This window comes from Nannospalax galili, unplaced genomic scaffold, assembly GCF_000622305.1.
Source record: "Nannospalax galili isolate Female #2095 unplaced genomic scaffold, S.galili_v1.0 scaffold383, whole genome shotgun sequence".
NCBI lineage: Eukaryota > Metazoa > Chordata > Mammalia > Rodentia > Spalacidae > Nannospalax > Nannospalax galili.
In genome coordinates this window covers 2502456-2530149 of record NW_008351346.1, presented here as the reverse complement: position 1 = coordinate 2530149, position 27694 = coordinate 2502456, and the positions used below count along the sequence as shown (strand labels likewise).

Here is a 27694-nt window from a genome sequence, read left to right as displayed (position 1 = left end):
GTGCATCCAGTTCGGGCTACAGTGGATTCCTGGTAGAGGCTTAGAGAACTAAGACACATAGGTACCCCTGTCCCAGGCTAGGCCTCCTCCTATCCTTGAGCTTTGTTGGCTTTTATACTACTAGCTTGGTGTAGGTACAAGCAGCCAGGGTTCACAGAGGTGACCAAAAAGAGGGGAAGGAACCAGGAAACAAAATTAGAGGTGGGCTGGGCTTCTGTCTCCACAGGTGCCCTATCTTGGTTTCCCTGACCCCTCATGACCTATGCTCTTCTCTTCACAGGCTCCCCTGGCCACACTGGCTCCACATCCATGAGTCCGTCGGCAGTCTTGTCCACAGGGAAGCCAATGGACAGTCACCCCAGCTACACAGACACCCCAGTGAGTGCCCCACGAACACTGAGTGCTGTGGGGACACCCCTCAATGCTCTGGGCTCTCCATATCGAGTCATCACTTCTGCCATGGGTCCACCCTCAGGATCACTGGCAGCCCCTCCAGGAATCAATTTGGTGGCCCCACCTAGCTCTCAGGTAGGTGTTCTTTCTCTCCAAGATGGATTAGCCATCTTCACAGCCTGAGGGTGCTCTTGGAGTAGAACACAGACCAGACAGACAGCTTGAGCTGTACCCCTCAGTGAGTGCTCACCATGGGCTTGCTGAAGCAATTGCATCACCTCTGTAGACTGCTTTCTTGCAGGACCTCCCTGTTTGTGCCTTTAAGCTGGGGTACCTGACAAAAACTTGTGGTCTAAGAGACTCTGATCAGAAGGTCATTTCCCTGGTGGGCTTGACAGCTGTGATTTCAGCATCCCTTAGAGGTGTTTGTGGAAACTTTTCACATTTTTCATCCAATAAAGAGTGTCTAGAAGGTTGGGGAGATGACTCAGGTAGTGAAGTGCTTACCATGCAAGCATGAAGAACTGAGTTTGGATCCCCAGAACCTATATAAAAAGCAGAGCATGGTGACACATGTCTATGATCCTAATGTTGGGGAAGTGGGGGCAGGTGGCTCCATGGAGTTTCCTGACCAGTCAGTCTAGCCAATTGGTAGGCTTCATGTTCAGGGAGAGACTCTGCTTCAAAAAATATTATATGGAGAAAGTGACTAAGGAAGACATCCTATATCCACCTCTGGCCTCCACATGCGAGTGCATACATGTGCACATGCATATTACATGAATGTATATCTAACCAATGAGATATCACAAGCTCTCATGGAATACAGAGATGTTCAGTGCAGGTCTTTGCTAAGAGCTGTCAACTGAGGGGGAAAATAGACAGGTATGGCACATAGACAAATCTAGATTATGGCAGACATACATCCATGGTATGTCAAGAAGAAAACTTGACTTTAATTCGGAGTGTCTCCTGATGCAGAGGAGGAGAAGACGTACATATAGGGCAGAGTTGGACCACTGCTCTGTGGAGCCAGGATGGCCAGATGCCCTTTCCTCCTTTCTAGTGATGCCACACTAAGATTGTTATCCTTGGGCTGGCAAGACAGCTCAGTGGTTCAAAGCACACTTTTCTTCCAGAGGACCTGAGTTCAATTCCTACTGCCCTCATTGGCAGCTTGCAATGACCTGTAACTCAGGCTCCAGGGGATCCAACACCCTCTTTTGGTTACCTTGGGCATTGCACTCACATGCACAAATCCACTCCCCCCGCCCCCCGCCGCCATATGCACACAGTTACAACTAATAACAAAAAGAAAGGGTTACCATCTTTCCCCTTTTAGAGTGGTTGGTTGCTGCTGCAATAATGCTGTGTAATAAAAACAATCCTCAAGTCACTGAAGCTCACAAAAACAAATATTTATCTTCCACCCACAAATCTGCATTGGATTATGATGCCCATCCTTCAGATGGGCATAGCATACTAGTGAATCTGTCCTTGGTGTCCCACACCACCATGCCCAGCTTGGGCATGTCTAAACTCAGGTCCTCAGGCTTGTGCACCAAGCACTTTATCCACCGAGTCATCTCTCCAGCCATCTTTTCCTGCCTTTGGTCTTGAACTGGAACATTGGCTCTTCCTGGGTCTTCAGACGGAAGCATCAGCAGTCCCAGAACATGTTTGCCAACGTGCTTTGCGGATTCTGGTAATTGTTAGCATCCAAAATCCTGTGAGACAAGTCCTTATACTCCTTATCCTGCCATCCAAGAAGTCTTATGTAGGAGGAGCTTGCCACAGCATGCAGATAAATTACAATGTCGAGTGTGCATGCGCGTGAGTGCATGCGTGCAGGTGTGCTAACACGCAAGGGTTCAATACAAGGGGAGCGGTGAAAGGATTTATGAACTGCTTAATAATATGTGCTCCACCCTCAGAGGCCCCAGTGGGGAGGTGGAATATGTATTCCACTTCTTGCCTTCCAGAGTAAGTAAGGTTTGTTTATTTACTTTCCTTTCTATAAACACATTCCAGGCTGGAGAGTCAAAGCCTGGTAGTTGGACAGAGACTTTTCAGTTTGAGGGTGAAAGTTGGGTTTTACAAAGGGCGTTTCTGCTCATTTAAATAATTATGCCAGTTATGGTGGCTCATGTCTGTAATCTCAATATTTGGACACTGAGGTAGGAAGAGGCCTGCAAGTTGAAGGTCAGCTTGGGGAGCTGTGTAGTGAGGTCCAGGCCAATCTGGGCTACAGAGTGAAACCCTGTCTCAAAAAACAAGAACATAGGGCTGAGAGAGCAAAGTACTTGAGGAGCAAGAATGAAAACTTGAGTCCCCAGTACTCATGTATAAAGCTGGATGTGGTCGCTGTCCTTATTATCTCAACACTGCAGAGGTAGCGACAGGTGAATCCCTAGGGCTCACTGGCCAACCAGTCTAGCCTAATTGGTGAGCTCCAGATTTCCATGAGAGACCCTGTCTCAAAAAACAAGGTGGATGGTTCCTGAGGAATGACACATGAGGGTTGAATTCTGGTCCCCACAGATAGGAGTGTGCCTGTGTGCATATGTACACACACACACACACACACACGTCTGAACACTATAAAATAAATTAGTAAATAAATAAATAAAATAACTGTAAAGACCTGCTATGCACAGATACTATTTGAAACCACCCTGGTTTGGGAGCATAAAAGTGGCTGAACAGTCAAACAAAACCTAAGGAATAAGCAAGATAGTTTCAAATAGAAATCACTGTATCTATGAAGACATATAAGCCAGGGTGAGTTGGGAGAGAGTGGCAGGGCCCGTGGGTAAAAAGCAGGCAGCCACTGTCCCTCTGAGGTTGCTTTTAGAAACCACAGTAGAATCTTTTGACCAAGCCAGACCTGGCCAATAAATTCATCGCCACAGCCGTGTGAGTGGCAGGGCCGCTGTTCCTGGACCATATGCCTGTACAGAGGGATCGGGGTTGAAAGGTCAGCTGAAAACTTTGGAACTAGCCAACTGTGGCCTGTGTGCGGAGGCTGAGGCCAAGTTTGGCTTTGAGAGCTATATTAAGCTTGCCAAGTGCTGGTGAAGCAGCCTCAGACGCTAAGCAGTGCTCCGGGCTTGGGCTCCGGAACCACACGAAAAAGAACTTTACCAACTAACCAGGTGACACAAGACGAAAGACCTCGGTGTTCGCCACGGGGACCCAGATTCTGAGGCTGTGGGCAGAGAGCCCCTGTACATCCTGCCTTCTCTGCTCAGCACTGCTCTGTGGGGGGACTCCCCACAGAAGCATGCTCTTTCCTGACCTGTGAGTCTGACCTGGGGGTGTGGAGGGGAGGAGTGCTGTGTGGGCAGCAGACAGGGTCTCCAACTCTGCTTTTTCTGCTCTTTCTGCACTCTTTGGGTTTTTGCTCTTGAAGACTGAGGAGCATTGAGCTGGCACCAAGCAGCCGGCACTGGGTGACCTTTTACAAACCACTTTAGCTCATTTCTGTTTGAGTTTCATTTTCTCTACTGTGAAGTACACATGCTTGCCCTGATTACCCCACAGGGATTTTTATGAACATCAAAGGAGATGTAGATTTGAAAAACACTTCTTAAGGTGTGTAATGCCCTATGGAAGTCAAATGATATTACTATTATTATTATTGTTGTGTTATTATTGCTGCGTGATATACACTGTACACCTAACTGATCCTTGATTCAGATGTTCTGTGTTTCTAAAAGGTTCTAGAAAAGTTTCTTTCAACCAGCATTCAAGGGACCATGCTCAGGACTAGGTACTAGAAATACAAAAAAATATAAGATTCAGTTCCTGCCTTTGGGAGCATCTTAGTAGAGTGGGCAATTTTTCAGACACCAAATGTGTAACTGAGATGATACACGCTTTGCATCTAGGTTATAGATTTGTGTGTGTGTGTGTGTGTGTGTGTGTGTGTGTGTGTGTTGTCAGTATAATTCTGTTGGCTGGACTGTGAAAAGGCTTTACAAATTTTTGGAGTCTCCCTCCTCCCCCTCCCCTGCTAACTCTTGTTACCTGACCTGGGCGCTAGCCCTACTGATTTCTGCTTAGCTATTTACTGACAGCTGAGTTATCCTCTGAAATCTTTGCATTTTTATAGTGACTACTTCAATAAAAATTGCAATATTGTAGCTAGAATAGACTTTAAGGGTCATCTAATTCTGGACTGGAGAGATGGTTCAATGCTTAAAATCACTGACTGCTCTTTCAGAGGACCTAGGTTTGGATTCCAGCACCCACATGGCAGCTAACAACCATCCGTAACTCTACTTCTAGGAGATCTGATGCCCTTTTCTGGCATCTATGGACACATAGTACATTTACATGCTGGCAAAACACTCTTACACATAAAAGTTTAAAATAACAATTTTTAAAAAAGGTTATTCAATTTGATGATAAAAAAATCAAGCTATAGAATCTTCAAAGGAAAATGTATTTGGAAGTCCAATAATGTCAGTGAAAACCAGATTTGTTTAGCATGGTGGTGCTCACTTGTAATCCCAGTGCTTGGGAGGCAGAGGCAAGAAGATTATGAGTTTAAAACTAGCCTGTGGTACAGAGTGAGACAAAACAGACTTGGTTGAAACAGGCTCAGCAGAGAAGCCTTAACCTTTTCATATCTGGGGTACGCGCGCGCGCGCGCGCACACACACACACACACACACACACACACACACACAAACACGCACACAGATACACAATTTGAAAACTACTGATCTAGCCTAGAAATGAGATCCCTGCTAAGTGATGGAATCTGGTCAAGATCCCATAATGAGGAAGGGGCAGGTCCACACTAGAATCCGTGTGGTGGTCCAGGCCCATTACAAGACTAGAGGTGTGCTACATGTGGGGTTTGCACCCTGGAGTAGGAACACTGCCTCCAGCCTGAACATGCGAAGCTGAAGACAGCTCAGAAATGTGGGAGACAATGTTCTGACCTGGCTCCAGAGGTACTCTGGAAGCACTGGCCCTTGGTAGAGTCAGATAAGACAGTGCGCTTCTGTCCTCTTTTCAAGGAGCAGCCAGCCAGCATGTGGTGACAGGTCAGACCGCTTGCTGAGTCTCAGCTCTAAAGTGCCTGTTTCAGCAGGGCTGCATCTAATGGAATAAAACAGCCAAGGTTCAGGGACTCTGGGGCCAGGCAGCTAATAGGTCTGTACTCTGATGTCAGCTGCCTTCCATTCTTTCCACCATCATTTGAGTCCACACAAACCCCAAACCATCTGGAGGGAGGGACAGAAGAAAGAACATCAGTCCACCTGCCCGAATGTTTTGTCCCACCACCATTCAAGTTCATGAAGAGGAGGAGTGGGAGAGGGGCTTCTGACTCAAACTGTGGAGAGAATGCTTGAAAACTTGTCTGCTCCTTTGTGGTTCCTGGACAAGGAGGTGGGGCAGGGAGCTACAAGGGCCGATAATGACTGAGGGTCTTCTGCTGGCCCCAGAGAACAGCATGGAGGAAGAATGATGACCTAGGATCTGGGAGCTTGGGCACCTAGCTTTAGCCAATTAGATCTGGTGAGGTATCTCTCCCCGTCTTTCTGCTGCCTCTGGTGCCTCACTGAGCCTGGGTTTGAAGGGTATGATTTCTCTGCTCAGCATCTCTAGTGGCCCCTGATTGTCTCCCAGATGAAAGTCATCCTAGCCAAGCCACTGAGCCTCCAGGCTCTGCACAGCCTACTTCTCAGCCTCATCTACCAATTACATATACACTCTGGACATGCTCTTGCCATAAGTCCCTAGGCTTCCCTTTAGGCCTTTGTACCCATCATTGGCCTATCCACTTTTGAAGACTGTTAGGTCTCAGCTCAAGTGTTGCACCCTTTAGGAAGTCTTCTCTGATTTCTGTGTGTCTTTCCTTCTAACTCTCCCAGCCATCTTTACTCTCAGTGGTAGTCCCTCCAGGCAATGCCTGCATCTTCTTGCTTGCAGCACCTCCATGGTGTTTCTAAATGAGCAAATGGAAAAACCACCATGGTGAGGCTCAGTGTTCTTCATATGAAAAATAGGGGATTGTGAAGATGGCCTAGTGGATAAAAACACTTCTGGGTAAGCATGAAGACCTGAGTTCAGATCTTCAAGACCCACATAAAAAGCCAGGTGTGGTAACATGAACACATATAACTTCAGCTTTATGGGAGACAGGAGGATCACTGGGGCTTGCTGGTCACCAGCCTAGCTCCAGGCTCAGTGTGAAACCCTGTCTCAAGGGAACAAAGGTGGAATGATAGAGCAGGACACCTGATGTCCTCCTCTGGCCTCTGACATGCACAGACACACATACCTGGGTATGCTACCACACATATATGCCCCCCCACATGGGGGAGCAGGGGAGAGAGAGAGAGAGAGAGAGAGAGAGAGAGAGAGAGAGAGAGCCTTTTTTGGGTTGTTGTGGGGGTTTTCAGAATTTATTGGTGCTGAGCTAGCTTCCCATAGATGGTCTCAATGCAGCAATCACTCTTTTGTGGTCACTGCTGGCTACAGCTGCAGAGCTAGGTGGGAGGCAGAGGAATGATAGTGTCCTCTTGAGGTGATGATGGCCTCCTTATTCATGAGATCTTTCTTATCCACCTGAGGATTTGGGGACAGAGCTGATACAAGGCTCCCTCTGGGGACTTATCTGACTAAATGCCTTCATTTTATGAGATAGACCCAACTGCTAATTGCTATGTTCTTGAGGCACTCAGGAAAAGTTGTTGTCTACAATAGACACTGACACAATTCACATCATGCTAAGTGATTCTTAACCTGAAATGGTGTGTCAGCATCATCTGTTAAAGCTGTAGAAATACCACTGCCAAGACCCTTGCTCAGACTCACCCTTGTCAGGATCTCCAGGCACTGGCCTAGACAATATTTTTTTCTCAAAGTTCCCAGGTATGGAATCTCTGTACTATACATAAACAGGATGGGATGCTAGGTGTGGGTCCCAGATAACATGTCTTAGCTTCATGTAAAAAAAGGAGGGGAATTCTTCCATGACATGTGTTTTCACCTATTATACAAATTAATTTTAAAAATTCCTAATGGTTGATTTCAAAGCAAGACACTAAAGTCTATCTTTCCTTTTCTGTGCCTTTCTTGGTATTTAATCCAGAGCCTCTGCCTATTTCCCATGCTCAACAAATATTTCTTAGTGAGTTGGAAAGCTAGTAAATTTAGAAGGAACCTAACTCAGGTTCTATTGAAGGTTATGTTTTATTGATCAGTCTATGTGTACCAAAGTCCTGGAATAGAGAAGAAAATCCTGCCTCTGGTTCAGTTTGAGAATTACAGGCACACAGTTAGACAGCATGATTCAAAATTCATGGAGATCTGGGGAAGTCAGTAGGCCCTGTTGTGAGCCCTCGGATGCTCTCCACATATTTCTAGGATTCTTATACAGGTGCAGACTCTGTACCGCCTTCTTTTTGACTTGTCCTTTGTGGTGGTGATGGTGGTGGTGGTGGTGGTGTGTGTGTGTGTGTGTGCACGCGTGTGTGTGTCTCAGTGACCTGGAACTTGCTAGTTTGGCTAGGCTAGCCGTCTAGAGAGTCTCAGGAGTCCACCTGCCTGTGCCTCCCCAGTGCTGGGATTATAAGCACATTCTACCACATCTAGCTTTTTGAAAAAGATTTTATTTTATTATTATTTATGCGTCTGCATGTGTCTGTATGTGGGTATGTTCATAAGTGTGCAGGTTCCCTTGGAGTCAAGAAGAGGGTGTTGGATTCTCTGGAGCTGGAGTTACAGATGGTTGTGAGCTGCCATGTTAGTGCTGAGAACCTGTCATAGTTTTTGTTAACCTGACACAAATTTAGACATACCTGGAAAAAGGAAACCTCAACTGAGTAACTTCCTTCATCAAATTGGTCTGTGTACATGTCTGTGGGAGCATTTTCTCAGTTGCTAATTGGTATAGGAGGGTCTAGGTGATTGTGGGTGGTGCTATTCTTAGGCAGCTGGGCTTGAACTGTATAAGAAAGGTAACTGAGGAGCTGGAGAAATGGCTCAGCTGTTAAGAGCCCTGGCTGCTTTTACAGAGGACTTGGGTTTGATTCCCATGTGGCAGGTAGCAACCATTCATAACTCTAGTCCCAGGGGAATCTGATGCCCGCTTCTGACCTCTGTGGGCATGGATGACACAGGTGCACTTACATACATGCTAGCGATACACTCATACACATAAAATAAAAACAATAAAAATAAAATGTTAAAGAAAAAAGGTAGTTGAGTGGACTGAGGAGATGGCTTAGTCAGTGAAGTGCTTGCTTTATGAACATGAGGACCTGAGTTCAATCCTCAGAATTCATAAAAACAAAAACAAACAAACAACAACAACAACAAAAAAAATGGTAGCTGGACCAAGCCAGGGGGAATGGGGCCAATAAACAACATTCTATTGTGATCTCTGCTTCAAGATTCTGCCCTGAACCCCCAACCTGGCTTCCCTCCATGCTAGACTTCAACCTGTAAACTGAAACAAGCCCTTCTCTCCCCAAGTTGTTTTTGGTTGGAGTTTTATTGCAGCAACATGAAACAAACTAAAACAGAAATGAACTTGGGTCCTCTAGAAGAGCAGTAAGCACTCCTCACCACTGAGCCATCTCTCCAGCCCCTGACTTCCTTTTTGAAGTATGGGTTTTAGGGATTGCACTCAGGTCCTCAAGTCCTTTACTGACTGAGTCATCTTCACAGCCCCCATTGTACTGGTTCTTATTGTGCATGTTCTGACTTCACAAGGAGGTGGCACGTCTTTGAAGATGGAGAGACAGGCTGTCTAGGTTTTATGTCTCCTGTTGGCAATGTTGAGAACACCCCTCTGCACCCATGGACTTGGGTGTAGAGCTGGAACACACCTGTTTCTGACTGAATGACTGCCTCATATTTATTTAACTTATTTTCTCTGATGGCTATAGAACACTGAGTGTCAGCAGCTTGGTCACCTCCCCAAAGCCAACAGGAAACTTGGGGAGCCCATGTTAACTTGGGACACAGGATGGACACCAGGAAAAGCGAGCTTACTTATTTGGACTTCCACATGCACTAGTTCTGTGCTGAGTTCTGGGTCCCACATTAGGAACTGGGAAGACAAAGCACGTCCAGTTTTTGCCTGTACAGATTTTATACTTTCATGAGCTCACCTATTAGTTATTACCAAGTTCCAAAACAAACAAATGAACATTCTGCCCATATGGTGCTACTCACTGTCTTGGGCATTGGGGTTAGCGTTTTCAGTGGGCTCATAGAGACCAGTACACCTGTCCTCTTCCATTTGATGAGCACCCCTGGATGTGCATTTTTATTTGCTGGCATGGTAAGCACTGGGGGAATGCCTACTGATTGACTAATGGATGGATTTGCTTGGCTTTCGGAGTCTGCATGTCTTGCCTGAGGGCCATAGCTCCTCCTAGATCACTGCTGAATTGGCAGTTGGTAGTTGATAAAAAATTTAAAATCGCACAGCTGACATAGTCCTGGGTGTGCAGTTTGGTTTCACTCAAGTAAAACTTGTGAATAAAATAAGAAAGCAGGCAGCATAATAGAGATGTGCTCTGGTGCTCAGCTTAGGTTTTAGCTTCTAGAAGTGATTTTGTTCCTCTCATGCACTTCCCCTGGCTTTAAATTCCCGTCACAGACTGGCAGTTTTGGGAACTCTGTCCTTGGAAACTGCTTCTAGAAATGAAACTTGTCTCTTCTCAAGTGCACCCTCGATGTGGGAGGCCTTGAGGCCTGTGCTTCCCCTGACTCTGCTTTATTGTATTGTTTTTTCTCTTGCAGCTAAATGTGGTCAACAGTGTCAGCAGTTCCGAGGACATCAAGCCCTTACCAGGTCTGCCCGGGCTTGGAAACATGAACTACCCATCCACCAGCCCTGGGTCTCTGGTGAAACACATTTGTGCCATCTGTGGGGACAGATCCTCAGGTATGGGCCCCATGGGACAAGGTCCCAGAGAAGGGGTTCGCTCCCCTGCTCCCTGCATAGTTTGTACCTAATGAAATTAAAAGCCCTTTAGGATGGTCCAGCCTATATGTGGCCCAGAGCCTGCCATCTCAATGAATACAATTTTCTAAATACAATTTTCATCTTGAAGGATTAGATCCACTGGAAATGTTTCAGAAACTTCTCTCTGGAGTAACACAAGCGCATATGTATCTAGGACTGAGAAGCTGTATGGTGATCAAATAGCTCATGCTAGGTTTTCTTTAGTTTGTTAAAATTTATTTCTTGTAATCATAAAATGTTCCAAATAAATAATTATAAAACCAATAAAAATTGGAAGTCATAAAAGTGCAAAAGGAAAGTAAAAATCTTTCCATAATATCCCTAAGAAAGATAAACCCTTCAGTATGAGTACATCGCCTCTCTCAACATGCTAGCTTTTTAGCATGCTTTTATGGCACAAGCAAATGTGTTTCCAGGAGCCTATCTTCTCTGATGCTCTTCTACTTCTGCCAAGATTGTCTCTTTCTTGACTTCATTCCCTTCCACTCCGTTTTTCTTGCTCCCACTTCTTTGCCCACCAGTTCTTACCATATTTGCATCTTTGATTTGCTGAATGAGAAAGCCAGGTAGTGCTGGCGCCTGCTTGTCACAGCAGCACTCAGTAGGTAGTGGGCAGGCTGCAGTGGGAGGATCTTAAGATTGAAGTGAGCCTGGGCTACCTGGTAAGACCCTGTGGTCAAATTAGTTAAAAGAATGAGAAGACAAGGCAGCTTACAGCAGACCCCAAGGGCTGAGTGTCTTCCTGTTCTCTATCATCAAAACTATTACAGAGTGCCTCTCCTTTGAAAGTGACAGGGCCCTGGGACTTATTTAGTTTCCTGGCTAACATCTACTTGCTTTCAAAACTCATTTTCAAATCGTGCAGACATGGCCATTGCTGTAACTGAATGTTGGTCACAGCCTGACAGGCCATTTTCTCTGTTTTGGTTATTTTAGTTGAAGGTTTGATAGGTTCATTTGCGTTATAACAAAGCCACAGAATGACTTTCATAGTGTGGCCAAATTAAGGTCATGTTTCTCAAAGTGTTTCAGAGATGAAAGCATTAGGTTCTTTAGGTTCAAAATAAAATCTCATAATTAACATTGCCGTGAATTCAGGAAATTCCGCATGGGCTGGCTTCATCAGGCCGGCTGTTGCTAGCCACTTTTCTTATCTTGGGGTGCCTCCTCTGAAAGGTCAGCTCTGGGGTGCATGAAGTTACCTTTGCTAGTTCTCAGGGACTTCTAATGCACTGTAGTATCAGTATAGACAGAATTAGAAGTTAAGTCTGTGGATACACGGATCCACATTTTATATTCCAGGATCAGACCTAAATGTGTTTTGCTCTGCTCTCTTATATTTTTAAGTTCTACAATTTCAGTCAAGTGAGTATAGCTGTCTTGGATTTAGCGTTAAGAAGAATTTCCTCAGAAAGAGCATTATGAGGGACTCATGACACCTGTGTGGGAACAGATGCAGCAGGCAATTTCCTGATACAAACTGGTCCTTCCTGCCAGGGATAACTGTACATCACAAACACAGTGAAACACACAATCGATAGTCCTAGAGCAAGCAAAATGACTTTCTATCAGAAATTTATGTCCTAATTCAAGATCGAGCATAATATACTATAAAGATCATAAACCAATTTATTAGATTGGGGTTCTGTTTTAGTTTATGTTAAAAGATGATAATTTTTAGTGGGTTTCCTAAGACTTTGGGTCTTGATTTTGGAGAAACATTGGTTAAATGAAGGCTTTTCTCCTGTTAGATAATGTATGGCAAACAAACATCTTATTTTGTTATGTACACTAAGATCTGGAGCTAATGTGGGATGTTTGCTTAACCAAATCCAAGAGTTGCCTTGATAAAATAAATGTACATGAAATCTTAGGTCAGGAATTTTCTAATAATGCTATCTGGAGTTGGAGATAGAGGGGAGACACAAGGAGAGGTTATTTACTCTTGGTTCGGATCCTGTGATCCAGCTTGCTTTCTCTTGGGAGCTGTTATTTGTGTTCTGTAGCTGTGCTATGGGGATATGCCTGTTTCCCTGGGGGACAGCCATGGGCTTCTTTGGAATGAAAGATCTGAATAGACACAAGAACAACCCATGGACTATTCTCTTGTCATCAGGAAAGCACTACGGAGTGTACAGCTGTGAAGGCTGCAAAGGGTTCTTCAAGAGAACCATAAGGAAAGATCTCATCTACACGTGTCGGGATAATAAAGACTGCCTCATTGACAAGCGTCAGCGCAACCGCTGCCAATACTGTCGCTACCAGAAGTGCCTGGTCATGGGCATGAAGAGGGAAGGTGAGGCTCTCCACTGCTCCTCTCCACTCCAGAGAGCAGGTCCCATGCAAAGAGTCACAGAGACAGGAGCACAAAGCGCACTGGTTCTGTGGGAGGGAAATGTTTGGTGTGAAGGGTAGGCTGAGTTTGGGTACCACAATTTTTCAAGGAAAGGTGCGTGTGCAGAGCTCAGAGGGCAAGAGCCATCTTCTCCTCATTCATCTCTCTTCTCTGGGAGCCCAGGGAGTGGTTCCCACATAGGACACTTTCCCCTTTCCTTCCTGTAACCAGGCAGCAAGTCTCAGAGCTGAGGTTTCAGGGGCTTTGTGCTCTGCTCCTTGAGCGAACCTCAAGGTGACCCCCAAGGTGGTGCTGCCTTATCCCCTCTGATCTTAGCTCTCACTTGGAGCAAAGCTGAGGGTTGCTCTCTGAGATTTGTGACTTGATCTGCTTGCTATAAATCCTTTTTGTGTTGGCATGTTCCTCAGTCTTTGAGGATTATTGGCATGTGCAGGTCTGACATGGCCTCTCATTCCCGGAGACTGTCAACTCTGTGCATTTAAGTGGTTCCATTGTTTAATTTATAGTGTGAGTTAGTGGGCTAGTCTCGTGTCAGGGAGAAATCTCAAAGTGCTTTTTTTTTTTTTTTTTTTTTTTGTTCCTTTAAAAGATCGAAATGTCATTCTGTTAAGTAACACAAATAAATTGAAGTGAGCAGTTATTAACTAGAGGGCTTGAGCAGGTACCTGGTGTTAGCAGGGAATCTTAACAGATTGTAGAGGAAGTCCTGCCTTTGAAGATAGGAGCAACTCACTGAGTCAGTTCCACAGACTCCTTGGGCTGTGAGATTGACAGAGTCTGGTGGAAAGAACCAATGAAGGAAAAGGTCACTGAGGCAGTGCTTAGAGTGGACACTGCCAACGAGGAAACATGGCAGGAGGGAGAAGCCTTCAGAATACCTTAGCCAACAGGAACCAGCTCACAGAGGAGGAAAGGACTGAGAGAGTCAAGCAGCACCCCAGACTGCCTCCTTGTTTCTACCCTTGGCTTTCTGTGGCCTCTCAGGAGAGCAACCAGAGTCAACAAAGTGGTTAAGTCTGGCCATTCCTCCACCAGCTCCTCCAAAGCGTTCTGATTTTACTGAAAGAAAAGACAAAAGTCTTGCTCTGACTTCAAGGCTGTATATAGTCTAGAAACCCTGTTGTCTTGCTTGTTCGGCCTCTCTTGGTGTCCTGGACTTGGAGTGGAGAATCTAGAACTGGACTCTGGAGGCAGCCAGCCTGGGTCCCTATGCCAGCTCTACCACGTCTGAGCTCTTCACTCCGGACAAGTTAGCTAGTTTCTCTGTGGCTCACAGAGGGTTACTGGAAGAATTAACTGAAATGTAATAATCTATATAAATATTAAGTATAAAGTATAAATGTTGGCTGCTGGAGAACCTACAAATGCATAATAAGTATTTACTACATGGATGAATGAAGCTGAATGGTAGGAATTGGGTACAGTTTTAGATGTAGTGTCCTGGGTCTACCTTGATGTATGTTGGCTCAGGAGCTGAGAATGTGTGCCATGTAGAAGATCCATCGATAACATGTTACTTCACTTACAACAGTGGGGTTCATAGTATGAACAGGAAGCATGAGTAGCAAATTCTCACTCAGTTAATGGCAAAATTAGAATTAGAATCTAATTCCCTGAAGACAATGTTATTTTCTTTGAAGGCTGAAGGTCCTTTTCCTAGAGTATTACAAGTCTGTGGAAGAACTGAGGATCACGAAACGAACTGGACTTACTTTGCTTCACCTGTTTATAAATGTCAAGACACATAGAAACCTATCGATTTACTTAAAAATGTAGTGCAAGAAAATTCAACTTACCCAGAAAATCCAACTGTGAGAAAAATATATACTATAATTCCCATAGGTTGACATGAAGGCAGACAGGTAGAATGAACAGAAAGTGAGACTGAGAAGGGCCGAGAGGAAGAGAGAGGGGAGCAGGAAGGGGTCAGACAGGAAGATGGAGGGACCAGAGACAAGCCTGAGGGCAGGGAAGCAAAGGGAAAGGAAAATTATTCTATTAAACTTCTTATAATTATTTCATTAATTCCCACAAAACCACTTCAGTTAGTTACTATCATGTCAGGTTTACAGAGAAGGAAAGTAAGACTGGGTAGGCTAAGTAGTGGATCCAATGTCACCTAGCAGGTGGCACAGCTACATTGGTAAGACTTCTTTGACTCCAAGGTACTTGCTGTTTGCTCTTCTTTCTCTTGTTCTCTCTCTCTCTCTCTCTCTCTCTCTCTCTCTCTCTCCCTTTCTTTATTTTCTCTCCCCTTTCTTCCTTTTCTCTTTCCTTCCTATGCACTTTCTGTTTCTCTGGGCCACACAGTTACCGTAGCTTCGGGGGTTATTAGTGGTGTATTTTTAGGTCTCCTCTGATTAACCTTGAGAGATCAGTATCAGCCACAAGAGAGACTCAGGGTCCAGCATCCCAGCTCCAGCCCATCAAACAGCCTCTGTAGCTTGTTATATCTCATTGGCAGTGGACTGAGGGGAGGGAGGTGGAGAAATGGAGAAGTTGCTCCTGAAGGAGCTTCTCCAAGTTATAGTGGAATTTTCTACCTCTTGGGATGCAAACTGTGTTCTGATATTGAATTCTGCTTATTGCTGTTGGGACTAAGCTGGAAGCCACAACCTTCTAGATAGAAAGAAACCCAAAAGAGACTCTTCTGTTCAAGAAGTGTTCATGGGGAGCAATGCATACATTGCATCCTAATGTATGGACCAGGGGTTCTGAGAGCTGGAGTGAATTTTGATGAAAACCCCAAGTTTGGGGAGGCTGAAGTAATTCCAGCCCACATCTTTGCCTATGTGCCCTCTCCAACCCATGAAATCAGTGCTCATTCTGAAATGTCATCTAGATGACATCTCCCCACCCCTTCGCTTACTAAATCTCCATAGTCGGCTCCCGAAGATCTTCCCTGACAAGTCAGATCAGGTGATGTTGTGTTCAAGCTGGTGCACAAGGGCCCAGCCTAATGGGACATGAATGCCAGGGCTATGCATAGGATCTGACAGGGGGAGTTTTTACAGTAATGGCCTTGTTCTTTAACCATTGCATGCTTTCAGCTTATTAGAGGTAGAAGGTAAAGAAGGGACAAGGGACACTGCAGGGATAGCAAGGAGTTGGTGTCTTCAAAGACAGCTTCAAAGGAGCTTATTAAAGCTCAAAAAAACAAGATTAACATGATCTTGGTAATTCACTGGAAGCAATATAGACTAAGGAAGCCATAGCTCTGTACAGACGTAAGGAAACAGCTTTGCTTTCTTCATTTCATGTGTCAACATTCCAATGTCCCTGGTTCAATGTCATCATGAGTCTCAATGTGCACAGGAGAAAATTGAGGCTTAGGTAGTAGGTATCGGACACTTGTCCTTGGCACTCTGTAACCTCTGCTGGTCTTGTTGCATGCCAGCTGTGCAAGAAGAAAGACAGAGGAGCCGGGAGAGAGCTGAGAGTGAGGCAGAATGTGCCAGTGGTGGCCATGAAGACATGCCGGTGGAGAGGATTCTAGAAGCTGAACTTGCTGTTGAACCAAAGACAGAATCCTACGGTGACATGAACATGGAGAGCTCGGTACGTGGTCCTAGATCTTTACCTAGCTTTCATTTCTTAGGTGGGGCTGGGGAGGACAGAGAGGTATATTAGAGTCCCAGGTCCTGTCCTTCATAGGGCTCTGTTCCTTTTTCAGACAAATGACCCTGTTACCAACATATGCCATGCTGCTGATAAGCAGCTTTTCACACTTGTTGAGTGGGCCAAGCGCATCCCCCATTTCTCAGACCTCACCTTGGAGGACCAGGTCATTCTGCTCCGGGCCGGTAAGACATCAGGACACCTTCTGTTGAGACAATTCCCTGGGTGGACATTTTGAAATTACCCTTGGATTCCTAAAATGAATAACCTGATGGAGATATAGTCTTCATTTTTATGGCATTTATAGACTTGTAAGTTTGAATGATCTTCCCCACAGAAAGCTTTCATTCCCAAATGAAACATCATTCATGGAGGAGTAGAGCTCTTTCCTCCTGCAAATGTTGCTGTGGTTTTATAATTTGCATTGAATTCTAAAGACTCATAAATAATTTTTATTGAGGATAATTTCAAGCAGTGTCTTACACCTGTAATGAGATCAGCAAATGGAGATCATCCTACTCCACAGGTGAGATAAGAAAGCCAGAGATTTGGGGAGCTGCAGAGGCAGTACAGTGGGGTAAGGACGCTTCTTGCACAAGCATGAAGAACTGAGTTTGCATTCCCAGCACACACACAAATTAAAAAGCTGGGCCAGGTTGTGTATGCCTATAACCCAAGCTCCAATGTTGAGTGGAGTGGAGACAGGAGGATTGCTGTCCAATCAACTTAGCTAAAAAGTAGCGAGCTCCAGGTTCAGTGAGCTCCAGGTTCAGTGAGCTCTTGTCAACTGAGATTCAGGGAGGAGAGTGACAGAGTGGGACACTCAATGTCCTCCTCTAGCCTTGACACTTGTATACACCCACATGTGCACACACATGCATAGACCAGAACACATATGTGTATATATTACAATACACACACACACATACACACACACACACACACACACACACACACACACAGAGCTAGAGATTTCTGCTCAGACTTACCGAGGTTCAAGATCGCCTCCTATTTTAAGATTCTATGTGCTACATTTTCTCTTGTCTCTCATATCTGGGACACTGTGCTGTCTATTGACAACTGCCATATCTTCTTTTCATCACAGAGCCATCAGGGAGATTTTATGAAGACTGGCTGAGCATTGGGAACCAGTCCACTCACCCACCTCTGTTAGATAATGAATGATCGTTGGTGTCCACTGAAAGCTACAAACTGTACTGGTGTTTCTAGATAACACAAAGAAATAAAACTAGCTTGTCAGGTCCTGGGGGCAGAGACCATGAAGTACATTTGCTGTATCTAGCATTCAGTTAGCACAGTGACTCTTGCCTGGTAAAGCCTCAGTTCATATTTGTTAACTGATTAAAAAAAAAAAAAAAAAAAAAAAAGAGTCGCTGTCCCCAAGCTGTCATTCCAGGCTGAATCTGACAGACTGTGGGGGGAGGGAATATACAGAGTCATAAAGTCAGGAGACTCCAGCCTTATCTTTTCTTTTGTCGCTAATTAGCCATGTCACCTTGAGCTAAGTCTTAATCATCCAAGACTTTCAATTTTGCTCTCCTTACAAGGGATGATAATCCCCGCATTGGACAATGGTCAAGGAAACAGGAAAATGATGGCTTTTCCCTAATGGTCTCCTCTCTATGCTTGCAGGGTGGAATGAATTGTTGATTGCCTCCTTCTCCCACCGCTCGGTTTCCGTCCAGGACGGCATCCTGCTGGCCACAGGCCTCCATGTCCACCGGAGCAGTGCTCACAGTGCTGGTGTTGGTTCCATCTTTGACAGGTGTGACTCCCTTCTGCTCCCAGTATTTGCGAGCGTATATATGCACATGTGTATATACACACATTCCTGTGTGTATGTGAACGTGTGTGTGTGTGTGTGTGTGTGTGTATACAGCTCTGTGTAATACTGGTGTATGTGTGACTCCCTTCTGCTCCCAGTATTTGCGAGCGTATATATGCACATGTGTGTATACACACATTCCTGTGTGTATGTGAACGTGTGTGTGTGTGTGTGTGTGTATACAGCTCTGTGTAATACTGGTGTACGATAGGCAACCCAAACAAGTTCACAAGACAATCTGTAATCTATTTTTTATATTAAGACACAACCTTATTCCATAGTTCAGGCTGGCCTCAAACTTGTGGTAATCTTCCTGCCTCAGCTTCCCAAGTGCTGGGATTATATGTGTGAGCTACCATGTCTAGTTTCCAGAGACTATTAAGCATGTGAAAATATAAATCTGGAGAATGAAAGAGGGATATTGGCAAAGGTGATTATAATAAAATGAACCCAGCATCATTGCAGGGCAGATGGAAGAGCCTGCTATATTTGGGTTTCCAATGAAGAGTTCAGATCATTGATATCAGCTAGAAAACTGGGGTTGGAGAGGGAGAACAGTTTATCATAGGGGCCAGAGATGGAAAAAGGGTCCAGAATCTGAACCTTTTCTTTTAAGAGGCTTGGTAAGTTTGGCTAAGGTTTATTTTGGGCTCTAGACTTTCTCTCTGGACCCTAGACTCTCTAGGTTATGGCAGGAGCACACTCAAGTTGCTCAGATAGTGACCCCATGACAGAGATTTTCTCCCTTAAACAATGCTATAGGAAACGGTGAGTAGATTGGTAACTTGGGGGTGAAAGGCTGGGTTGCTGGCAGAGAGAAAGATAAAGATGAAAATAATCTCTCTGTCCAGTATCAGGACCCCAGGGCCTCTTTCCCCATCCTCCTAAATGGTCTTATTGGGTGACATGCTCTCCTAAGATGTGTCTACTTCTTCCCTGTCCTTTGTCACACTATGTTCGGGAGGATCCGCACCTTCATAGTGCCTCGAGATGTTTGTCCTTTAACCCGTGCTGCCCTCTGCCAGTTCTTCTGGACATGCAGTGCACTAGACTGGCTTTTCCTGTTGCATTTCTCATTTCCAAGCCTTTCTGTCCCCTGCTGGGAGTTAATGCTTCCTCCTTGGTGAGCTCTTCTTGAACTTTGCTGGAGGCAGTATTTCACTGGGCTTTGCCATTCAGCTTGTTTCTACACCTGTTTCTTCAATTAAATTGTAAGCTCCTTGAGATGAGGGACTTCATGTTCTTCATCTCTGTGCCCCAACTACCTGGAGCAATGTCTAGAAAGTTAGTAGGCCAATCACAAGTATTGTTAGAATTATTCTGGTTGGTCATTGGCCTGAAACTCATGCTTTTCTCTTTCCTTGCCTTTGTTCCCGGTGAACAGAGTTCTCACTGAGCTGGTTTCCAAGATGAAAGACATGCAGATGGATAAGTCAGAGCTGGGGTGCCTGCGAGCCATTGTGCTGTTTAACCCAGGTGACTGGTTTAATCCTAGCAGCTGTGTGTAGGTCAGTCCTCCAAGGTTGACCTCTAGGACTCTGACATTGTCCTCTTCGTTCTGCCTTCCCTCCCCCAAGCTCAGTTGAGACACAGAGCAGTCTGAGCCTGGAGTCCGGCAGAGTGCAGAGTCCTCTCTTCATCGCCTCTATCCCCGAAAGTGTCTTGACTAGGTGTGGAGTTGCATTTAGGGGGGCAGCTGGGGGAAGGTGAGAAATACAGTGACCCACTGTGGAAGGGAAGGTGATGGTAAAAAAAAAAAAGTGGTCAGATCCTGGGATATGTCTAGGTAAAGTCAGTGGGATCTGCAGATGAATTGGATATAGGATGAGAAAGAAAGACAGGAGTCAAATATACTCAGGGTTGTTTCATTTTGTTTTCCTGAACAATTGAAGGAATGGAGTTCTTGTTCTCTTGACATGGAGAAAACTCCAGGGGAAGCAAGTTCTAAGGGTGAGTGGGTGGGAATCAAGACTATGTCTTTGAACTTGGAGATGAACAGTAGACATCCAAGAGTATGGGCCTCATAGGAGAAGCCAGGACTGAAGATTGTGCAGATGAGCTCTATGGATCTCTGCCAGCACAGGAGGTAGCTGTGAACCTGGCAGGAGATCAAGCAGAGAAGAGGGCTGGGGACTGAGACTTTAACAAGCCAGAGGGACGAGGAAGAAATGGTAAAGGAGGTCAGTGGGTAGGGTGAAACTAGAGAGTGGGATTCTGGAGGTCCAGAGCGAAACGTATTTTGAGAAGGAAGAAGTGACGGGCCTCATCAGATGCTGCTGTGAGTCCAGATTGTTGAGTCTTCAGATACAGTGCACACACATTGTCTCCAGGATTAGGAACAGGCTCTGATGCAGGCCATATGTGGATTTAATTTCCCACCCCAGCTTATCACTCAGCCATGCCCAGCAGGTAGGAAGCACCCCATAAGTGCACGGGCACCACATTCTAGAGTCTAAAGTAGGACTCTCTTTAAGCCAGTGGAGGGTTCATTTGACTATTTACAGTTTATAACTCTTAAAACTCTTGGGCACAGAAAGGACAGCCATCAGACACAGATGACCAGCTTTGCTTATTTCCCAATTGTCCCCATCCATGTGTCCCATGTATCTTTCCTAACCCTAAGGAAGTTGGCCAGCATAATGGGGACACTCTCTAGGGAAGGGTGTCTTGGTGAGGTGATAGCCAAAGATTAAATCTATTTCTTTTTGCAGATGCCAAGGGTCTGTCCAATCCCTCGGAGGTGGAGACACTGCGTGAGAAAGTTTATGCCACTCTTGAGGCCTATACCAAGCAAAAGTATCCAGAACAACCAGGCAGGTGAGAGAATGAGAGACTAGTAGTGCTGATGAGAGCACAACTACTTCCGTCCCTATTTACCAAGCACGTGTGTGGCAGGTAGTGTCTGGAACTTTCCAAATGTTGCTTGCATCCACAGTAAGATGCAAGCCTGAGTGAGGGGCTCTTGTCTGTCTTGCTCACCAGTCACTCTCCTGATATCAGTACTTAAAGCAAAGGCTGACAAATAGAGCAGAACAGCCTGTCCCTGCCTTTGCCCCTGGGCTTGGTTTTGCTTTTAGTTACCAGCAATTAGCCAGAGTTTGAGAACATTAAATTAAATATTTCAAAAATAAAAATTCATGTTTTAAATACTTTTATTAGAATATATGGTTATAATGTTTTTTTTTTTTTATATGATTGCTGCTCTTTTACTGTGCCTAACTGATAAATTAACCTTTTTGAGAGAGGGTCTCCCTTGTAGCCTCATCTGGTTTGGAACTTGCTGTGTAGCCCAGGCTAGCCTCGATCTCACAGAGACCCTCCTGCCTCTGCCTCCCAAGTGCTGGGATTAAAGGTGTACACCACCATGCCCAGCCTTATAAATTAACTTTTTTATTGGTATATATACATATATGTACTAATTTTCTGAGATTTGAGAATCGTATTTCCCTTTTTAGCTACAGTTTGCAAAGAAGGAAACTCTTCGCTTACTGTACATATATACATGTGTATGTAACGGGGTAGCGGCTTCAGTTTCAGACATGCACACAGAGTATTAGGATATATCCTCTGCAGGGAGGACTAGAGTATGTATCTATGGTCCAATATGTATGCATACTGGACCAACACAGAAATGAAGGGATGGATGCAAGAATTATGATTTCCATTCTAACAAGTAATGGAGGCTCAGAAAGGAGAAGTCACTTGATTAAGATCACAAAACTGGTCCCCAGTGGAGGTGAGATGTCGACCCAGCTCTCTGGGAAGGGACTGCACTGCTCTTACAGTCTGCTCCCTAGGAACTCCATGCAGTGGAAAGGACAGGCTTTGGGAGCCCAGGGACACGGCTTCCTCAGGCATCCACCCGTATGACCCTGTTGGACCATCTAGCACTATACCTGTTTGTTTGAAACAAATTTGTTCAACAATTTCCTCCAAAGTACAGTAAACAAAGAGTTTCCTTTTCTGTAAACTGTAACTAAAAAGAGAAAATGTGATCCTCAAATCTCAGAAAATGAAACAGAAGACTGTATAAGATAATATTTTTCTCATAGGATTAATTGTACAGGCCCTCCAGTCTCACTAAGGACTTTTGTTCTTATGTGAAGTCTGATTTCCTGAATCACAAGCCAGTATCTACCAACTGTTCAGCAAAGGCTGGATTGGTGCTTTGTCGGGCGCTATGAAGAAATCTAGTGAATAGGTTTTAGCCCTTAGATACAATTAGTTAGAACTTAAATTGTGACACAGACCTCTCAAAGCCAGTAACTTAACCCAATGGAAGTTTTTCTTCTTACTCACTTGTAAGTCAGGGTAGACAGTGCAGAGATGGGTCTCTTCTCTGCCACCTCTCAGGCACCTGGGCTCCTTCCTTCTTGTACCTCTGCCACGCCCCATGTTACGACTTGTCCCTAGGTGATGGATGGTAGGCGGAGGAACAGAGTGGGGAGAGAGGCTATGTGATGACACATAGATCCTGAGAGGTTCCCAACTCTCTCACTCACCTCCACTGGCTGACACGTATATGGTTCAGTCAACTCTACAGGATGCTGGGATGGTAGCTGCTGAACATCAAGGAAGAAGTCAGTGGAGTTGAGTGACCATCTGGTGGCCTGTCCTTTACTGGTCATAGGAAAGATCAAAAGACCCCTGCTCCAGAGATACTGAAAAGGACATGACTCCACCTCTGGCAGGTACAAGCCCTGGGCAAGCAGTATTAATGGGAAGCCTTGGGTTGGGTGTTTTCTACCAAATCTAGCTCTACAGTAATGTTAGGTACATTTCTGCCACACACACTGTAGCCTGCCATAGCTGTCCTTTCCCTGGAATTGGTCTTGCTTTTAATCTTTAAGAACAAAAGCAAAATCCAGAATAACTTGACTCTCTTCCCAATTATAGCAGCAATGCCTGCGTTGTTAGGAAAACAACTTGATTTTTAAAAATGGTCATAAAATTTGATTATAAATATTTTGGCACATTTTGTTCCACTGTCCTTGTGTTTCTGTGCATAGAAATGTGTATCTACAGATGTGAGATTACATCTTTTGGTGTATTATTTCCTTCCTTTAGCCAGATTGTTGAAAACAAAGAACTTATCATTTTCCATGGCTTTGCAAAGTGGCTGCATTTTCAGGCATTTAGTCACTGCTCCACAGTTGGCATCTAGGTTGTTTCTAAATATCGTTTTTTAAAAATTGAAACTTGACACTGGGCTACCTCCAGACACTGAAGAGAGCTCTGTCTAGAAGCTCAGGAGGTGACAGAAGCTGTGTCCCATGTGCTACCAGGCTTGTCGGGCTCAGAGAATAACCTCTGACTTAGTTTATGGGAGCCTCAGCAAGCAAATCAGGGATGTCACTTGGTTTAGCCAGGCAGGTAAGTGTGGAGAGCTGATCACCTCTGACTTTTAGAAATGGGCCAAAGGGGATCCTGGCACTGCCCAGCCAGGGTGCTTTTCACAGTGGTGGAGTGCTGCCCCCCGGTGACACAATTTAGAAGTGCATCTTGTAGGGCTCAAGTTCTTTGAAAAAGTCAGAAGCACACATTGGCAGCTCAGTGGGGTGCAGAACTCACATGCATCTTCTTGCACACACAGCCAGCACCTTCAAGGACTCCATCTTGCTTCCAACAGACCAGAGAGGAATGCAGTGGCCGCCCCTGTGCTGTGCCCAGTGATGGATGGGTTTATTCTACTCTCCCTGGGCTCAGTTTTTAAACCCAGCACAGAAAGCGTGGGTGGCATTCAGAAAACTAACAGTTTGGAGCTAATCTTGGTCTAACCTTGCACTTTAAAGAGAAGTTCTTTTTCAAGAGAGCTGGGTCAGGAGACCAGCCTCCTTGTCATACTGCCTCTTGGCTGCAGAGGACACGTTTCCTGTGCTTTCTGGTGCTTTATCATCAAGAGTTCTGAAGTTTGTCTTGGGGTGGCATAGACCCTTATTTTTTTCCATGTCAAAAAAATGTGCTCCATAATTTCTCTGCTGTTTTCAGATGGTGCTTATTTGCTTGTCTTTTATTGCTGTATTTTTATTACATTTATTTTATTTTATTTGTGTCTTTGTATGGATGCATGTGTGTATTACATTCTGTGAAAGCCAGAAGTCAACCTCAGATATCATTCCTTAGGCGCTGTCCACCTTGTTTTTTGAGAATGGTTGCCCTAGTTACTTTCTATTGCTGTGATAAAAACGCTGACAAAACCAAATTGGGGTGGAAAGGGTTTTGTTTTATCTTACATTTCCTAGGTCACAGTTCATCACTGAGGAAAGTCAGAGCAGGAACCTGGAGGCTGAAGCACTGGCTGTGGAGGAACACTGCTTACCGGCTTGCTTCTTTGGCCTCTGCTCAGCCTGCTTTCTTATATAACAAAGGACCGCCTGCCCAGGGGTGGCACCACCCCCAGTGGGCTGGGCTTTCCCACATCACTCAGTAATCAAGAAAATGCCCCACAGATATGGCCACATGCCAATCCAATGGAGGAAATTCCTCATTTAAGCTTCCCTCCATCCAGGTGTGTCAAGTTGACAACTGAAGCTGTCTAGCACACTAGTCTAGAACTCACCATTTAAGCAAGGCTAACTGGTGGATGAGCCCAGGGATACCCCCCCCGTCTCTACCTCCCAGTGCTGGGATTACAAGTGTGCGCCACTACACTTGGCTTTTTAAATGTTGGTTCTGTGCATCAAAGTCAGGTCCTCATGTTTGTGTGGCAAGCACTTTACCTATGTAGCCATTTCTCCAGCCCTATTACTGTATATTTAAGCATCACAGCACATGGATCTAGAAATATGCACACTTACAAGGAACACTTTTTCATGAAATAATGATAAACACTCAGGAAAGATCCAACTCAAGTCAGAAATCTCCAACTCAGGGCTACAGGAAATAATGTGATTTGGTCTTTGTGTTTTCTCTTGGAAGTTGTAAATAGAGCAACTTAATTTCTGGTAGCATTAACAATGTTAGAAATGGGCTTCACTGGCAAGAGAGGATCCTGAGAGATGTAGAGGGCCACACAGGCAAAACGAAAGATGTTTCAAAGCAAGGGACCTAACAGGGATATGGTGTGAGACAAGCTCTTTCCTGTGCCTATGTGCCCCTTTTGCGGACACATAGTGGACGTCATTGTTATAGAAAAGTATGTGTGCAGGCAAACGTGAAAACTTGTACAAGAGAATAAGGATGTTTGCACACCTGTGTGTGTGAAGTTGTGCATGTACGGCAGCCTACACATGAATAGGTGTTGGTGCAAAAGTGTGTGCATGCACGTGTGTACATGAGTATGCATGTGTATATGAAGGTGAATGTACAAGCTCATGTTGGGGGTGTCTTAGTTACTTTCTTGTTGCTGTCAACAAAAAGCAACTTAAGTGAGAAAGGGTTCATCATGTTGCCTTAAAATACCTGAAGGATACAGTCCATCATGGTGAGAAAGACATGGCAGCAGACAGAGAAGACATAGTGGCAGGAGGCTGGGTGATCACAATGCATCCACACTCAGGAAGCAGAGAGTGACCAGGAAGTGGGGCCAGGCTATAAAAGCTCAAGACCCGCCCCCGCTTTCTCCTGTGAGGCTCCACCTCCTAAAGATTCCACAACCCAAACAGTGTGGCTAGCTGGAGACCAAGTATTCAAACACACGAACCTATGGGAAACATTTCACATTTAAACCACAGAAGGGGGTATGTGAGAGTATGTGTGAGTTGTACATGTGTGTGAGAGAGAGTAGTGAGAGTACACATACATGTATGGGTCACATATGTATGAGGATGTGTGATCTGTGTGCATGAAGTTATATGTGTCTTGTCTCCCCATACAGGCTGGTTCCTCGGAGGCTGACTGCTAGTTTCTCTCCTCCCCTCTTCCTAAAGAGATGCACTGAGGATGAGCTGTTCATAATAATTGGTAGTGAGTGGTTAAAAATGGAAAAAGGAACTTTGCTCATGGAAGCAGACTGAGGTCACATAGCCTAACGTGACCAGCTGTGCCTTGAGGAGAAGTGCAGTCTCTCAAGAACAGGGCATACCTTGGCTCTTGCTCAGTTTTGTACCCCAGAACATGCCATAATGCCTGGCTCATGGTAGGTCCTTAGATGTGTTCATCTAGTAGTGGTAGCTATTCTAGGAATAGCACACTCCTGTGCCATGCCCTGCTCTGAGGGCTTCCACTAATCTTGGTGGGACCCTTAGGAACACAGGAACAGGGTTGGCAAGATGAGCAATGTCATCCAAATGGTCCTATGACTGATGGGGGCTGAGGGCACTTCTGGGAGATGTTATAGAATTCAAGACTGCCATGAGGTAATGGATTCCCACTTCTGCCGTTAACATTAACCAGCCCTCTGTTGAGCAGTTTCTGAAGCCCTGCGGGATTACAGATCCTCCAGTTCCATTGGTCTCCACTTAAAGATTCTTCTGCCTCAGTTTGGCAGAGATCAGTCAAACCACTCCTGTCGACACCAGCAGGTACCTCCTGCATGTCCTTCCTTGGTCACAGTGCTCCTTGGCTTCTCCACAGGTTTGCCAAGCTGCTGCTACGCCTCCCAGCTCTGCGCTCCATCGGCCTGAAATGCCTGGAGCACCTCTTCTTCTTCAAGCTTATTGGGGATACCCCCATTGACACTTTCCTCATGGAGATGTTGGAGACCCCACTGCAGATCACCTGAGCTCTCAGCTGCATCCTTCTCACCCAGGATAGCCCCTGGGCAAGTGTGTGTGTGTGTGTGTGTGTGTGTGTGTGTGTGTGTAGCCCCATCTTACACACTTTCCCCACCTCCCACTCTGACTCCTTTCCTGTCCCCAAAATGTGATGCTTGTAATAAAGACAACCTTTCTACACATGAGACTTTTCTAGGTGGAGTTTTGTACAGATGTTAAAGGTGACCCTTTTGATATCTAAGGGGCTGAGGTCTTTCTGGAAGTTCTTGGGAAGAGTAACCAAGCCTCTGTACATATAATTGGTTTAAATTATTTTTTCACTTGCCATAGAAAGCAAACAAATGGAAAATAATAAACATGATGTTGGCACTGCTTGGAGCATGTGTTGTTATGTTGCTGGGAAGTTCTCTGTTGTGAGGGTGAGGGGCATGAAGCCTAATCTATGGGCTGGAGTTGGGCTCTGAGATTTGCATCCCAGGTCTGGTTCCTAGAGGCTAAACTGGGCTCCAGTTACAGCCAGCTTTGCCTGTGGGGAGGCTGGGAAGGCATGCTTTAGAGTCAGCTTGGTTTCTTCAGTCTCCCCTCCCCTTCCTCTCTCCCAATCCCCCTACCTCCTCCTCCTCCTCTGCCTCTGCCTCCTTCTCTCTCTCTCTCTCTCTCTCTCTCTCTCTCTCCCTCTCTCTCTCTGCCTCTGTCTTTCTTTCTAAAAAATGAGGGCCAGGGAGGTGGTTCAGTGGGTAAAGATACTTGCTGCCAAGCCTGATGACCTGAATTCAATTCCTAGGACCCATATGGTAGGAGAGAGCGAACAGATCCTACAAGGTGTC

At 45.3% G+C, this 27694-nt stretch overlaps 1 protein-coding gene across 3 annotated transcripts in view; it reads left to right on the top strand.

Moving 5' to 3' along the window:
• Rxrg (retinoid X receptor gamma) overlaps nucleotides 1–27231 on the top strand; it is a 41008-nt gene extending 13777 nt beyond the window's left edge. The window contains exons 2-10 of one of the 3 annotated variants that reach the window (XM_008848224.2): nucleotides 281–528; nucleotides 10168–10312; nucleotides 12510–12689; nucleotides 16147–16307; nucleotides 16423–16552; nucleotides 18021–18153; nucleotides 19598–19689; nucleotides 20925–21030; nucleotides 26728–27231. In XM_008848224.2, coding sequence (XP_008846446.1) covers nucleotides 281–528; nucleotides 10168–10312; nucleotides 12510–12689; nucleotides 16147–16307; nucleotides 16423–16552; nucleotides 18021–18153; nucleotides 19598–19689; nucleotides 20925–21030; nucleotides 26728–26875 — 1343 coding nt within the window. In that variant the 3' untranslated portion in view covers nucleotides 26876–27231. Of the gene's footprint in view, nucleotides 1–280; nucleotides 529–3492; nucleotides 3694–10167; nucleotides 10313–12509; nucleotides 12690–16146; nucleotides 16308–16422; nucleotides 16553–18020; nucleotides 18154–19597; nucleotides 19690–20924; nucleotides 21031–26727 lie in introns of those variants that run through there. The other 2 variants (XM_008848226.3, XM_008848227.3) reach the window with 2 other exon arrangements.
• The last annotated feature ends 463 nt before the right edge of the window (nucleotides 27232–27694 follow it).